Below are 13,628 nucleotides of genomic sequence, written 5' to 3'. Positions count from 1 at the left end.
AAGTTCATAAACTTCAGACTTACTCAGCAAGGAGGCAAAAAAAACAAACATACAAATATATATGGCACCTCCTTGGACAGTCCCTAACATTTGGCTATTGTTAAACAGCCTATATGTTAATAATTAAATCAGTCATTTGTGATTCAATGATTTATTGTGGCTTAAGGGACATGATCACCTAACGTAACATTATATTAACCTTTTTTTTTAGACCCAGTAAGCCAGGTAAACTTCAGCTGCATAAATATGAGAGTATTTCTATCACAATTAAATAATGTAACCGAGATATCAAGGAATCAGTTTGTGGTAAACAGCGCATAAAATTAGGAAGTCTACAGCGTCTCACTTATGTAAACTGCATGTATGACTGAGCGGTCTCTGAAATCCACTAGATGGCGCTGCAGCTCCAGGATAATGTCCTCGGGAAAGGATTTTTTTCCCCAACTAATATCAATTTATTATTATTGTTGTTGTTTTTCAATTTTGATATTCGGAAGTAGAGCTCTCACAGAAAAAAGAGCTAGCAATATATTTTCATACATTAAAAAAATGTTTGATCACTTTTAAGAGTATAAATAGTTCAAATTAAAATACAAATATACTGATCAGTTTTCATTTGTCATTTACAAAACCCGATCAATTTGTGACATGGAGGCCCATATAACTGGTTTTACATTCAGCTTGCACTCAAATTAGACCTGAAGACTGGTTGGAAACAGGCGAACACACTAAAAGACAGAATAAACAGGATGAGCTGCAGAATATTTGGCTTTGACAGGAGGTTCCGCCCAGAAACTTAAGTCCATTTCCCGCATATTAAGCGAAGCTGCTGAAGCTGGTCTTTCTGGCTCAAACGCACTGACGGCGGCTCTGAGCAGAGCTTCTGCGTGTCGGTGGATCTGATGAGGCTTTGTTGGGTGTTCCTCTTTAATTCTGCGGCATCTCTCTGGTTGTCTGCGGGCCTGTGGAGGAGGGCGGGCCGTAAACGCTGGGCAGATTTGTGGACTGTAAACTAACTGATGCGACGTGAGCCGAGCATGGATGCTTTGAGCACGCAGCTCACTTAACGGGATTTGCATTTATTGAGTTATGGTAGTATGCGAAGCTGAAAGTTGAGCACAAGCCGAGTCTGCTGTCTGAAAAGTGACCTCGGATAAACCCTCGGAGGCTTGGCCGACTTTGGACATTTTCTGCAGAGGTTTTTTTTTTTTTTGCGCAGCGCGGAAACTCCAGCACAGCGTGAAGGGGGATGATCTCCTAATCGACTGATAAAACACGCCACTAAGAGAATTAACGACTGCTGTCGCACACGCAGGGCCCCTTTGTAGCGGCGCAAGATGATGTCACTGATAGATCTGGACGATGATCAGAGATGGGTGCCCACTCATGTGAATGTCACCGTCCTCCGCGCAAAGGGACTGCGAACCAAGGGCAAGCATGGCAGCCGCTACCTCTACACCATCATCCAGGTGGGAAAGGAGAAGTACACCACCGGCCTCGTGGAGAAGGCGGAGGTGCCCGTGTGGAACGAGGAGTGCTGCTTCGAGCTGCTCCCCGGGATCCTAGAGGATGGCGGCCGGAGCGCCTACCCCCCGGGGAGCGGGGACCTGGTCCTCACGGTCATGCACCGAGTGCTTATCGGACTGGATGTGTTCCTCGGTCAAACCATTATACCTCTTGATAAGATATTTCATGATGGAGTGTGTCCAAGAGACGAGTAGGTTGGCTTTTAATTAGTGCAACTTGCATGCCAAACGTGTTGTTGTTGTTGTTTTCAGTTTAGTGCCCACAAAGAAGTGATGTGTCATTTTCTTTTTCTTTTTTTGTCAGACTATGACAAGATTATGTTAAATAGGTTTTCCAGGAGAATGATGTGCAACTTTCAGGTCTTCATTAAAAGCATGTAGTTCATGAAAGATCTTGGGGATAGTTTCCATCTCACGCAGTAGTGATTGTCATGTGCAACATTACAGCCCAAAATGCAGCAGCTCCTTCCACAGGAGACTTTAGCAGTGAAATCAAATGTGCTGTTTTTGCAGGATGACGAAGAGGTTAGAAAGCTGCCAAGCCTTTAAAACTCGTTAAACGCTGGCTCTTTGGCCTCCTGTCCCAGTACAGAGACACTCCAGCAGCAGTTCCCACAATGCACCGCAGAAATATGAGACAGATGCAGTTTTCACTCAGATCCATTGTAGCCAGAAGGCCTCCATCTTTATCCCACATCATTTCAAAGGAAACATAATAAGAATACATTTTCTCCAACTTGTAGGAGAATAAAAACATGACCTGTAAATAGGTTCCCACAATATTTATCTCTATCTAGAAACCCATTAACGCTTATATTCAGGATAAGATAACAACCAGTTGAAGTGGAAGGCCAAAATATTGGCCAAACAAGACTACAGTTCCTCTACATGAAGTGTATCGCACTAAGTGCATTTGTTATAATCAAACCCACTGTCTTGGCTGGCCAAGCTGGAGAACCAGTATTTCTGGGGTAGTATAGAGTCACAATCTCCGCAGGACTTCTGCATCCAATTGTTGGCTGTCAAGTTGTCACAAAAGCTCCAGTATTATTTTATTATAATGCTTTTTGCAGATTATGAACTCTGCCTTCCTTTTTTAAAACAAAAGCTGTTTATCTTCACTTTTTGGTTTTCAGTAATACAGTTGAAGAAAAGACAACAAAATGTTACAGCTGTATGCACGCATGCATTTTCTAAAAAAGACATCCTATTTGATGCTTTGAAATGATTTTATGTGACTGAAAGTTATTTAACAGAAACAGTATTCCTCGCATGTTTATAGAAGGATCATTCTTACACGTCTACCTTTTAAAATAGTGAATTAAGCATTATATGCATTTATATTTTAAATATACTTAAAAATGCAAATTTTTTGCGCAATAGCTGATTTTTTTCTAGCTTTTTCTCCCCACTTAGGCTAGATTCTCCTCCCAATCCAAAGGGCTCTGGTTTAACTTTAAATTAAACCATGTGAGCAGAAGAAGGCCGCTGTGCGTTCTTATCTTTAGTTGTTACTGACCTTCATCTTTATATTCCGTCATTCGAGAGCTCGGCTGTGGCACAGGTGGCATGACTGGATACATGACTTTCGTGTGATACTCTTCCACTATTAACACTGAAGAGCAGAATGGAGTAAAACAATACAGCACATCTGGCTTTAATTGTGGCTTCTCCGCCCTCTCGCCTCTCTCTCTACGCTCTGTGAAGCTCATGCTGGATCCCTGCTGTTAGTTTTGGCTCTGTAACATCTTCTCTGGTCAAGTCACAAGACTTTTTAGGAGGCATGAACAGAGGAAGGATTTTATTAGTTTACCTCTCATGTTGTCCATGTCTTTTTGTCCATACATGCATGCCAGGTGTAGGTGGGTAGATCTGGAGGAATTTGAGTCATGATCTCCTGCTCTGAGGCTTACAAAACAGTTTTTCCAAGGCAGTTTGACACAATCCCTGAACCAGTATTTTCAGGTTATGTAATATTCAGAAGGGCTTGCCAAAAGGAAATGGTTGTTTTTGTTTTGTTTTTTTGTTGTTGTTGTTGGTAGAGTTCCTTTAACCAGATATCGTAACAGTATCCTGCTCACGTGCTGTATTGGATTTCTGTTTCTTTTACTTCTGCAGATGGTTCAAGCTCAACTCGAAGGCAGGAAGAAAGGAGAAGGAACGTGGCCAGCTCCAGATAACAGTCCAGTTCACCCGCAACAACATGACAGCCAGTATGTTCGACCTCACCATGAAGGACAAACCTCGCTCTGCGTTTGGAAAGCTCAAGGATCGTGTCACAGGGAGGAAGAGGGGGGACATGGAGTCTTCATCAGCCATCGTGCCGGGCCGTTACGCCGCCCTTTCGGGATCCCTGGGGCAGCCATTTGGAGAGGAGAGTGTAGGGGTGGTGGAATCACGTGATGTGGAGGTAGCAGAGGAGAAGAGGAGCAAGATGAAGGATTTCTTCAAAGGCAAGCTGCGGAAGTCGTCTGACACCAGGTCGTGTTCGTCTCTGGCTTCAGAGAGTAGTTTGTCTTCCATGGCCAGCGATAACCTTGGCCCTCCACCCAGTCTGGATCTGCTGTCAGACCCTCCCAGTTCCCCCATCTACACTAGCAAAGTGAGGGTTGACTCTCACTATGGGGAGACAGATTTAGCAAAAAAAGGTAGGCTTTGAAATAGTTCAAGTGCATAACACAGATTTAGAAAAAAACAAACCTTTTTTTCTGTTTTATAGCTGGTTAGCAGCCATGCTACACAAATTCCACCTACTCTAACATCACAAAAAAAATTATTTTTATTGAACAAAAGTCAGATGAAAAAAATCACATTTATTTGAAATATACAGCATTTTTAACAAACATGGATTTTCTTTAGATTTGTGTACATCGGGATCTAAAAAGTCTCGACCAAAAATAGTTTTTTTGAATGACCTCCATATCTCATCATACATCTTAGTAATCTTTATCTCTCCTCATAAACGTGGCTGTTTGTTTGACAAAAAAGCACAAAAAAGGGAACAGACAGTTATCTGTATGGCATCGCTACTTAGAAGCTAAACAGCCCAAAGTTTCCCTGAAGGATGGTACAAACACAAAACTTAAGATATTTGTTGACTGGCTTCAAAGGCAATTCCAACTATGTATGGGCCATCGTCTAGATATGAGTAATGCCTGATATCAGCATATGATTAAATACAAATAAGTATTTGATACATTTTTTATATTTTTCAGTCTGGATTGTGAAAAACAAATGCAACCTTAAAATGAACTGAAAAACTGACCGAACTTTAAATATAACAGTTATTTTTAATAAGTGGAAATAGTGCAAATAGTGACCCCCTTAAGTCCAATACCAACTGATGTCACTAAGTGCTGCGTTTCCTCCCTTGAAAGTCTCTGCTGGGCCTTTACTGGAGCCTTTAATCACTGCTGGTTTGTGGGTCTATCCGCATTCAGCTCTGCATTTGTTTATCAAACTATATTCAAGAAATATTCAATTTCTTTGCCTTGAGAAACTCTTGGGCTCCTGCTCTTCTATCAGCAGTCACATCATCAATAAACAATAGTGACACAGTCCTGGTGGCCAAAATACATGCCTGTGTCATAACATTGCCTCTGTAATGTTTAACAGGTGATGGTATGCTTCAGATCATGAGTCCTCTCCATACTTTTCTCTGTCCTTGGGTTTTCTTTTCACGCTGATAGGTTTACTTACGTTTTTCAACCAAATGATCATTTCCTTTGCATTCATCAATATCTCAATCGAATTCATGATGAGAGTTCCAGTTAAAATGATACCAAATGCACGTACAACACTTGGAATTAACTCCGGATTTTTTATCTGTTCAATTTATGATAAAATAACAAGAGAACAGGCCTCAATCGGTCATGTAACTGCTTGTCAATCAACTGTCCAATTACTTTTAGGCCTCAACTGTATCAGGAAATAAGAAGGCATTTACCATCCTGCTTAAATGTTCAGAAATAGTGTGATCTTTGCTGCCCCTAGTGGCAAAAACTCAAACATTACCGCTTTAAACCAAAAAAGCAAGAAAAAAGAACCAAGGATCATCCTCAAAATATAGATTCGGATACACAGCGTTATACAGATACAAAGCTTTGTTTGTCTTCAAATAAAAACAAAGATGTATGAAAGAAGTCCTTATTTAGTTTTATTAACCTGTTTTTCCCATCTTTTCGACAGTGCTCACCAGTCAGCACACCACAAAAGTTCTCACTCACAAGCGCGCCTTCAGCGATGAAGCTAATAAGATCACAACGGCCTTCCCTCGAGCCAATCCTGCAGTCGAGTCACTCAAGGGACAGACCATGACTCAGTCCCAGTCATCCTTGTGTATAAATGGAAGCCATGTCTATGACTCTGAGCCATCGACCCCAAAGAGCTCTGGAGCGCTCTCGTCCAAACTGGTTCTGCTGGAAAAATGCTCCCCGCTCTCTCGCTCGCTGCAGAATCTCACCAAAAGAAGTGAGGACAAAGCTTCCTTTGCAGAGGGCCGACGCTGGTCCTTTGACAAACTGAAGAAAGAGGAAAAAGAGGAAGAAAAAGATGCTCAGGCATCGTCTGCTTCTATTCAAGAAGCTCAGATAGGGGGTTGCGCTGTGCAGGCAGCCGTGCCGACAGTCTCCTCAGCTGCTGAATCAGCTGACAAAGGAAAGAAGCTAAGAAAGACGTTATTCTCTGGAGGAAGGAGTGATTCTCTCCCATCTAAGTCAGAACTCAGCCATGCTGGTTCCACATCAGAGGGGAGGCTCAGAGGCTGGTTTGGCTCTAGTGAATCCCAGAACAAACCAAGGTGAGTTGGGCTCATTTACGACCTCGTGTCTGCGCTTCAGACACTTTGATGATCCAGGCACAACAGAGGCCTGTATTCAGTTGGGTGTCCTGGGTTCAGCGTTCACTCTTCTGCCTGCTCATTTGAAAATGGAATTGATTTAAATCATAATTTTTTCCATCTTACAACCATGCTGTGTCATCACCTCATGCTATATTTTCCACAAACAGCACTCCTGCATTGCCAGTTTCTCTACCCAGAGTGTGTTTCTTTCTGCGAATGGTTTTGAAAAAGGATGTGAAGAATATCATTCCATGTTGATATGAGCTCACCCAACAGAATAGCTGCCAGTGCAGTTGGTGCTTGAATGGCTAAGTGCGATAGTTACTTTTCGTTGCTTGATTATTTTGCAGATGTGCTTTGCTTCTTTGTTTTATTTTACGTTACTCTTTCCATAAGTCTGTCATGAACCTTGTGAAGTTTAAAGACTGACGTTAAGCGGGAATATCCCTCTTTTTGTTGAGGAATATCAGCTTGTATTCTGGTTATCTTTTCTGTTTTTGTACGAACAATGTTCCCCATCTGGTTACCTGGCACATCATTAACTAAGAGGACTATTGTGCCCTATTTCCTTCACAGGCTGGAAGTTTCTCCTAAGGTAGAACGCAGCTCAGATGTACCCCCTCCCCTCCCTCCTCGTTCCCCTGTTCCTCCTCAGTGCTCCTCTCCCTCTGCCTCTCTCTCCGGTCATGTCTCACCCGATGACTGCAGTTACATCAATGTCTTCACCCCTTCTTCCTCCCCCTCCTCAGCCCCCATCTCCCTTTCCAATCCTTTCCTCCCACGTATGCAGCGCAATCCCTTTTTTGAGGAGCTCATAGCAGAAGAGTTGCAGAAGTCTCCTCCTTTTGAACCATGCTCCTCTGCTGGCTCATCCCCCTTTCATTACACTACTCTGCCTGCCCAGCCCTACACGCCCACTACTCCTCATGAAGTTAGCGCCACAAATATGGCTTCCATAAAGCGGGAGCGCCCAAGGGCAGTAGCTAGGCAGATATCACTTCCTGCATTATCGCCCAAAGTGGCCTCACCAAATTCTCCCAATCACTCTGCCCCTTGCTCCAGGTCAGAGAGTACTGGAGAATGGGACGACTCATTTGATGCCTTTGCCTCTAGCAGACTCAATTCCCCGAAAGTTTGTCCTCCCCAAAAAAAGCCGACGACTAGCCCGGTTTCATCTCGTAAACGTAGTTATCCCCTGGCCAATAACAGTAACTATGCACAAGAACTGCAAACATGTAATGAGGAGCCTCCACCTTTGCCTCCAAGGAGACTTTTAAGAACATCAGTGAATGAGATTTATTCTGATGGCTGGCTGCATAGAGGTCAGGAGCTAGCTGTCCATAAAGAAGCCTACCTCCTCTCTCAGACCGGTGTGGCCTCACTACAGCGTGGAAGAGAAGGAGAATGTAAAAGAAACAACATATCTCCTGACCCGCACACAAGCAGCGAGACCAGCGAATCCCTCAGCCTGAACTCCCAGTCGCACACAAACGTTACTTCTCCGGGGCTTACGCCAGAAGACAAGCTCAAAAAGTTCAAATATGAACCTCTGGAAGACGAGACTGATTGCTGGGGAGGGATGTTGTTCGAGCAAGACTTGTACGGACGTGTGTGTAGAAGAAATTATGGACAATGCAAAGTAAACAGTCATCGTTTATCGCTTAACGCCGAGGAAACTACGGGAATTAAGATCACGTCTAAGAGCTCAGGGCCTAAAATGCTTCTCGATAGTGAGATATCCGTTGCAGATCTTTTGAAAATGTCGCCCACTACTCTCTCACATGCAGATGCCAAGGCGCTAGGTATTTCTCCCACTCCAGGAGAAGACATACTGGAAACGAATCTAGCAGAAACGACATGCACCAACAATAACATCTCTTTCTCGCTAACTTTAGGAGATCTGAACATGAATGTGAATAATACAGACTTTGGTTTTATTGATTCTGATGGGTCTTCGCACTCGGAGGTTGGCGATACCCTGAAAAGTGGGACTTTACAGCAACTGCCTGAAAATTCACAGGTGGCCGTGTACCACTTGGAAACCAAACCTGAGGAGATATTTACTTTGAAGGACACTTACATCCCCGAGATGAATTCTTCATTTGAAATATCTTCCAATAAGCTGTGCAAAGTAGCTCCAGTCAGCCAAGACAATTGCCGTGATTATCGAAGTGAACTGAACAATGTAGCACCGCTTGGTAACTCGAGGGTAAACAGCCGAGAAATGACTGCTTTGATGTCACAAAATCAAACCTGTGTTTTACCAGCTGCTGAATGCAGAGAAGAAAGAAGAAATGTCTATGATGATTTTAACCAGACACAAAAGGACTTTGATGAAAATTGCAATAATCAAGCCAAGATAGGTAAACCTAACCAGCCGGAGTCATTTTCAGGGGTAGTTAGTGCACGTTTTAGACCAAAGGGAGTGTCCCGACAGAGCAGCAGCGACAGCCCAAACAGCCAAAGCAAAAGTGGAGACAGAGAGTTTGAACAGTTTTTATGTCTTGTGCAAAACATTTCAGAAATCAGTGAAGGACCGTCATCATATCAGCCCTCTAAATCAATTCTTTCTTCCTCGTTTGATTTCGATAAACAGGCAGGTTTGCTTGAATGTAGCAACAATAATGACCAAACGTGTCACAGAGACTCAAACACAACATCGGCTACATCTTTAAAAGGAAAAACAGCAGCGTGTCTTAAAGAAAACTGCGTTACAGGAAAACCTTCTGAGATCAGTTTTGAAGACCTCCACGCAAAAGTAGCGCCAAACTCGAGAAACCCTTGCGAGGCAAAGATTGGGCAATCTTTGCACGAACCCCCTTTTTCTCCCTCCATCTTGTCTGCACTCTCCCTGTCAGCTGATACACCTGTCTGCTGTCCGTCCATGCATCCCTCAAGCGTGGGGCCGAGTGCTGGAGCCAGCACTACGCTGGCCGTGGCCCCCTACACCTCCTCCTACTCTACCACCTTCACCACTGACCAGCCCCTGGTCGCTGCACGCCACTCACTTTTGCCTGAGGAGACACAGACAGCTAGCAACCTGCCCCGTCAGGAGAGCAGGTGAGAATCCTCACACTAGGACATCACCTGTGTAGCTATTTACAAGCTGTACTAAATTAGAAGACCTGACAATAGCCATGATTTGCACATATATAACTGGGATGTGTTGTTGTTTTTAACTCTTTGGTTGCTGTGATAGTTTTGTTTCCTGCTCGTCCGGCTTGCTTGTTGTTGAATGCATTTGCATATATAAGTTCTGCCTTCTCATCCAAAGCGATTGGATGATTACTGCTGTATTGCTCTTGGCTTTGCTGCACATTTATGTTATTCATCTCATGTTTCAGTTTGTCGTTGCCTATTGTATTTTTATTTATTTATTTATTCTCTTTTTGCTTTTTCACACTTTGCTGTGCCTAAATTTAGCTAGTTTTTCTGCTAAAGAGTAACATATGTAAACAGCACCAAAAAAGTGTGGCTTAATGTAGTAAAATGTGCATTTTTCTAACCTTATTCACAAAAATATTACATTTTTGTACTTTTGTCATGTACAAAAGTAAGGCAGGCAGCCAGAAGCGTCATTGGTGTTGAGCATTAAACATTTATGAGACTCGGAAATCAAAAATGTGTTTTGTGTCCCAGCTGTTCTTGGGAATGGGGTTAGAATTTTTAGCGGGACTCAATAGAGCTCAAAGAAATTACACTGAAATTCGATCTGGACAGCTGCAGCTTTTCATGCTGTGCTCCAACCTTTATTTTAAATGTTCATGTGCTGCATATCTTTCCTTCAAAGAGTGAGGTCTCAGATGTGGTAAACCTCTCTAGCAAATGCCAAGCTATCATTTGACTTGGACTTGGAAAACCATTGAGAAGCAGTTATGCTGAACCGGTGTGGAAATGCTAGTGCTCACCCCTTTGTTTTTCAGGCCTCACCCAGTGAAGCCAATAACCTCTAGCCAATCAGAGAAGAAGGAGGGTCGTTCAGTTCTGGAGAAGCTCAAGTCGACTATCAACCCTGGACGCAGCGCTCATCAAGTGACAGCTGAACCTGAGAAGAGTCAGGTACTGCTAAAAATACTTCTTTGTCATATTGGGATGAGGAACTCTAGAGCAGCGGTCCCCAACCTTTTTACCGCCACGGACTGGTTTATGTCCGGCCGGCCTTTAAGGTGTTGCGGATAAATACAACAAAATAAAACCAGTACCGATACCAAAAAAAAAAGATTATTCATAACACACGGGAAAAGACCCAGGGAAACCGAGTTAAAGATAAAAACGAAAAAAAAAATAATGCTAAAAACTGATAAAACCCCTAAAAACCATAAATTTCACACACAAGCCTCAACTCTCGCGGGCCAGTAGCAAACAACTCACGGACTGGTACTGGTCCGTGGCCCTGGGGTTGGGGACCGCTGCTCTAGACTGTTTGAATAATACATCAGGGCACCACAGGAACAGTGCACCAGCTGCTTCCTAACACCCCCCTGTTAAACTGAAATCGCCTTCAACACTAGGAGAGAAATACTGATCCCATTACGCCTTCTAGGTGTGGCATAATTCTTTGACCTAGATAAGCATTTCGCTTGAACACAAGTGTGGAATTAATTTCATATCTCTAACTACTTACATGAGCATATTATTTGTTTCTGCAGGAGAACTTTTCTCTTTTACGTTTCTGCATCTGTTTAAGTAAATATGAAATGTTTCAAACTGCAGAGGATTTAAAATCACAGTTGTACTCAAGCATTTCTCACATCGGGGAAACTTGACCAGCAAATCAGCAATATGATTTTGTCTTTTTTAATATAACACTGGATAATGTCGCCCCATGTGTGGTCAGTTGTTGGTCAGAACTTGGCTCATGACTGTTACATTAGTTTCTAATTCACCATTTCAATTTTCAAAACACTGCACGAGTCTGACTTTGTGCAAACAGTGGAAGAATTAAGTCATTAACCTGCCATATTAAATCACAGAAAGCCATTAGGTTTGTGACTGTTTAACGCTTCCATGAGCATTTATTGGCACCAGCAGTGCACATGGCGCTAATAACTGCACTGCAGGACCATAACTGTTGTGATGACCTCATTGTTTCCTGTGACTCATGTCATTTTTTTTAACCACCTGCAAATGAAAATGTCCCAGTTTAACTTTTTAACACGGGGATCTGTTAATCATCAATCGTTTCAATCACATTTGGCACAGAAAGAATAGTTTGCCTTTCTTTCTGAGATGCTTAGAGAGCGCTGCCTGGAAATGTTTAGGTTAACATAAACACAGTGAATTGAGTTCAGACATAAACACATTTGCTGTCACGCCCAGAAAGAATGCGAATTAATATAGTTAATTCCTCTAAATATGATTGTTTACAGGTAGTTTTCACATATGAAACCTTATTTTCCTTTGTCCTGTCTTGCAGGAGGTGATGGTGGACAGGTCAGCCCAGTACCAGCACCTGACTAACATGGAGCTGATCTCCTTGCTGCTGCAGCAGGAGATGGACATGCAGAAGCAGCAAGCGGCCTCGGAGCAGCAGGAGGCGCAGCTGGAGAAATGTGAGGCCGAGCTGAAGAAGGTCAAGTCGCAGGTTCGAGACCTGGAGGACTACATTGATAATCTGTTACTGCGGATCATGGAGCAGACGCCAACGCTGCTTCAAGTGCGTGCTAGGCACAAGTGAGGACAGAGCTAGTGTGTGATTGGTGTATTTCTGGCCTCTAGGATATTGCATTATTGAAAGTTGTTATTTATGGATGGGAGTATGTAACTGTTCTGGAGGCAGATCTCCACCAAATCCGATCTCACAAACATCCAGGTCTTCTCACTGCTAATACTGCCCTGTTGATGTAGACACGATATTACCCAACATGCATGCTGGTTACTATCCCAATTTGGTACAAACAGAAAGCAGACAAAGCAGAAAAAAAAAGCTTTTATCAAAGCAGAAGCAAAAAATTCTTTTACTCATGCTTACTAGAATGCATTAAAGTAGTCAGCTGTTGTCAATTTAATCTTAAAGTCACTGCTTTCACATGTGCTTAAAATAAAAAAATAGGATACAGAAAAAAAATTCTGGAAATGTTTTTGATGTGCTCTGGTCAAATATGATGTTAGCTCAAGTAACACTTTAAAAAATGTAGGATTTACAGTCAGAATTAAATTTTGACACAAGGCTGTTTTATCAGTCCCGTGAAATGAATCCACGGAGGTTAACTTGAGCTAACACCATATTTTTAGATCGTATTTAAGAATAAAGGTTGTAGCAACACATAAACTGCTGCTTTGCAAAGTGGATTATATTAAAAAAAATGACTGTTTCTGCATTAACATTGCTGTATGATGACCAAAAGAACAACATTTATGTTTGTGTCAGAAAAGACTGAAGAGGATAAAGACTTACAGTTTGCATTTGCAATAAAAATACTCTGTTTCTTCAGTGCTCTCCCCCTCTCCTGGAATTTTACAGGCTAAAATAATCAGAATGTTTTAATATATTTTTAAGCTTTTGTTGTCTGTTTATGTTGAAATTGTAACATTTTACTGTAGGGATAACAGAGTAAACATTCAGTAATTCAGAGTATTATAAGTTATTTCTATCAAATAAAGTTTGTCATAATAACATCATACCTAATGCCACTCTAGTGTGACTGTAGCTACTTGCAATGCTTTACATGACCGCAGTACTGTAATATAATAAAATAAAGTGCACATGAGCCGAACCTTCCACACTCCTTATGTTGTTTTTGCTACTGATCAAAGTGCAGTTGGCCTGCAGAGTGACAAATCAATGCCGTCCTGCAAACGGTGCTGTATGTGGTAAGTCATGCAGCAATGCCTATTTTCTCCGCTAGAGAGCACTCCTGACTTTACAGCTTTGGTGGAAACCTGCTGGTTCAGCAGGGACCTCTGCAACATTTGAATTTGCAACTTCACTAGAAAATTGCATCCATGACTCCACAGACCAGGCAAACACATCCCTTTGTAGGAGTGACGACGTAATTGTCCTTCTGGAAGTGTTGGTTTCAGGTTGTGACATGCTGGATTATAGTAAAATATGAAAACAAAGGCTTTATCAGGTTTGGCACAGTTCCTGTTTAGAAGGAACAGTCTGTACACACAGAAAGGGGCTCACAAAATTTAGCAGATAAAATGTAACTGCAGTCGTAGAAGGGGTATCCTTATCTTTTCCTTATGTAATAGTAGAAGATTGCATTTAAAATTTAATTTTAGGGGAAAAACAAATAAAGCTATATGATGCATATTCA

General features: G+C 42.3%; 1 protein-coding gene across 2 annotated transcripts; it reads left to right on the top strand.

The window, feature by feature from the left end:
• The first annotated feature begins 831 nt into the window (after positions 1-831).
• On the top strand, positions 832-13,077 carry LOC116321578 (rab11 family-interacting protein 5). Of its 2 annotated transcripts, XM_031741460.2 has the most exons (6): positions 832-1,717; positions 3,645-4,174; positions 5,715-6,324; positions 6,943-9,426; positions 10,290-10,425; positions 11,783-13,077. In XM_031741460.2, exons 1-6 carry the CDS (start codon positions 1,338-1,340, stop codon positions 12,041-12,043), a joined length of 4,401 nt encoding a protein of 1,466 aa, XP_031597320.2. In that variant the 5' UTR covers positions 832-1,337; the 3' UTR covers positions 12,044-13,077. The 2 variants fall into 2 exon arrangements, with proteins under 2 accessions (XP_031597320.2, XP_039476336.1); XM_039620402.1 differs by lacking the exon at positions 6,943-9,426.
• The last annotated feature ends 551 nt before the right edge of the window (positions 13,078-13,628 follow it).

Source organism: Oreochromis aureus, linkage group 2 (assembly GCF_013358895.1).
Source record: "Oreochromis aureus strain Israel breed Guangdong linkage group 2, ZZ_aureus, whole genome shotgun sequence".
In the NCBI taxonomy this organism is placed as follows: domain Eukaryota; kingdom Metazoa; phylum Chordata; class Actinopteri; order Cichliformes; family Cichlidae; genus Oreochromis; species Oreochromis aureus.
Note: the sequence above shows the minus strand (reverse complement) of the source record. Positions and strands in the feature narration are given on the sequence as shown.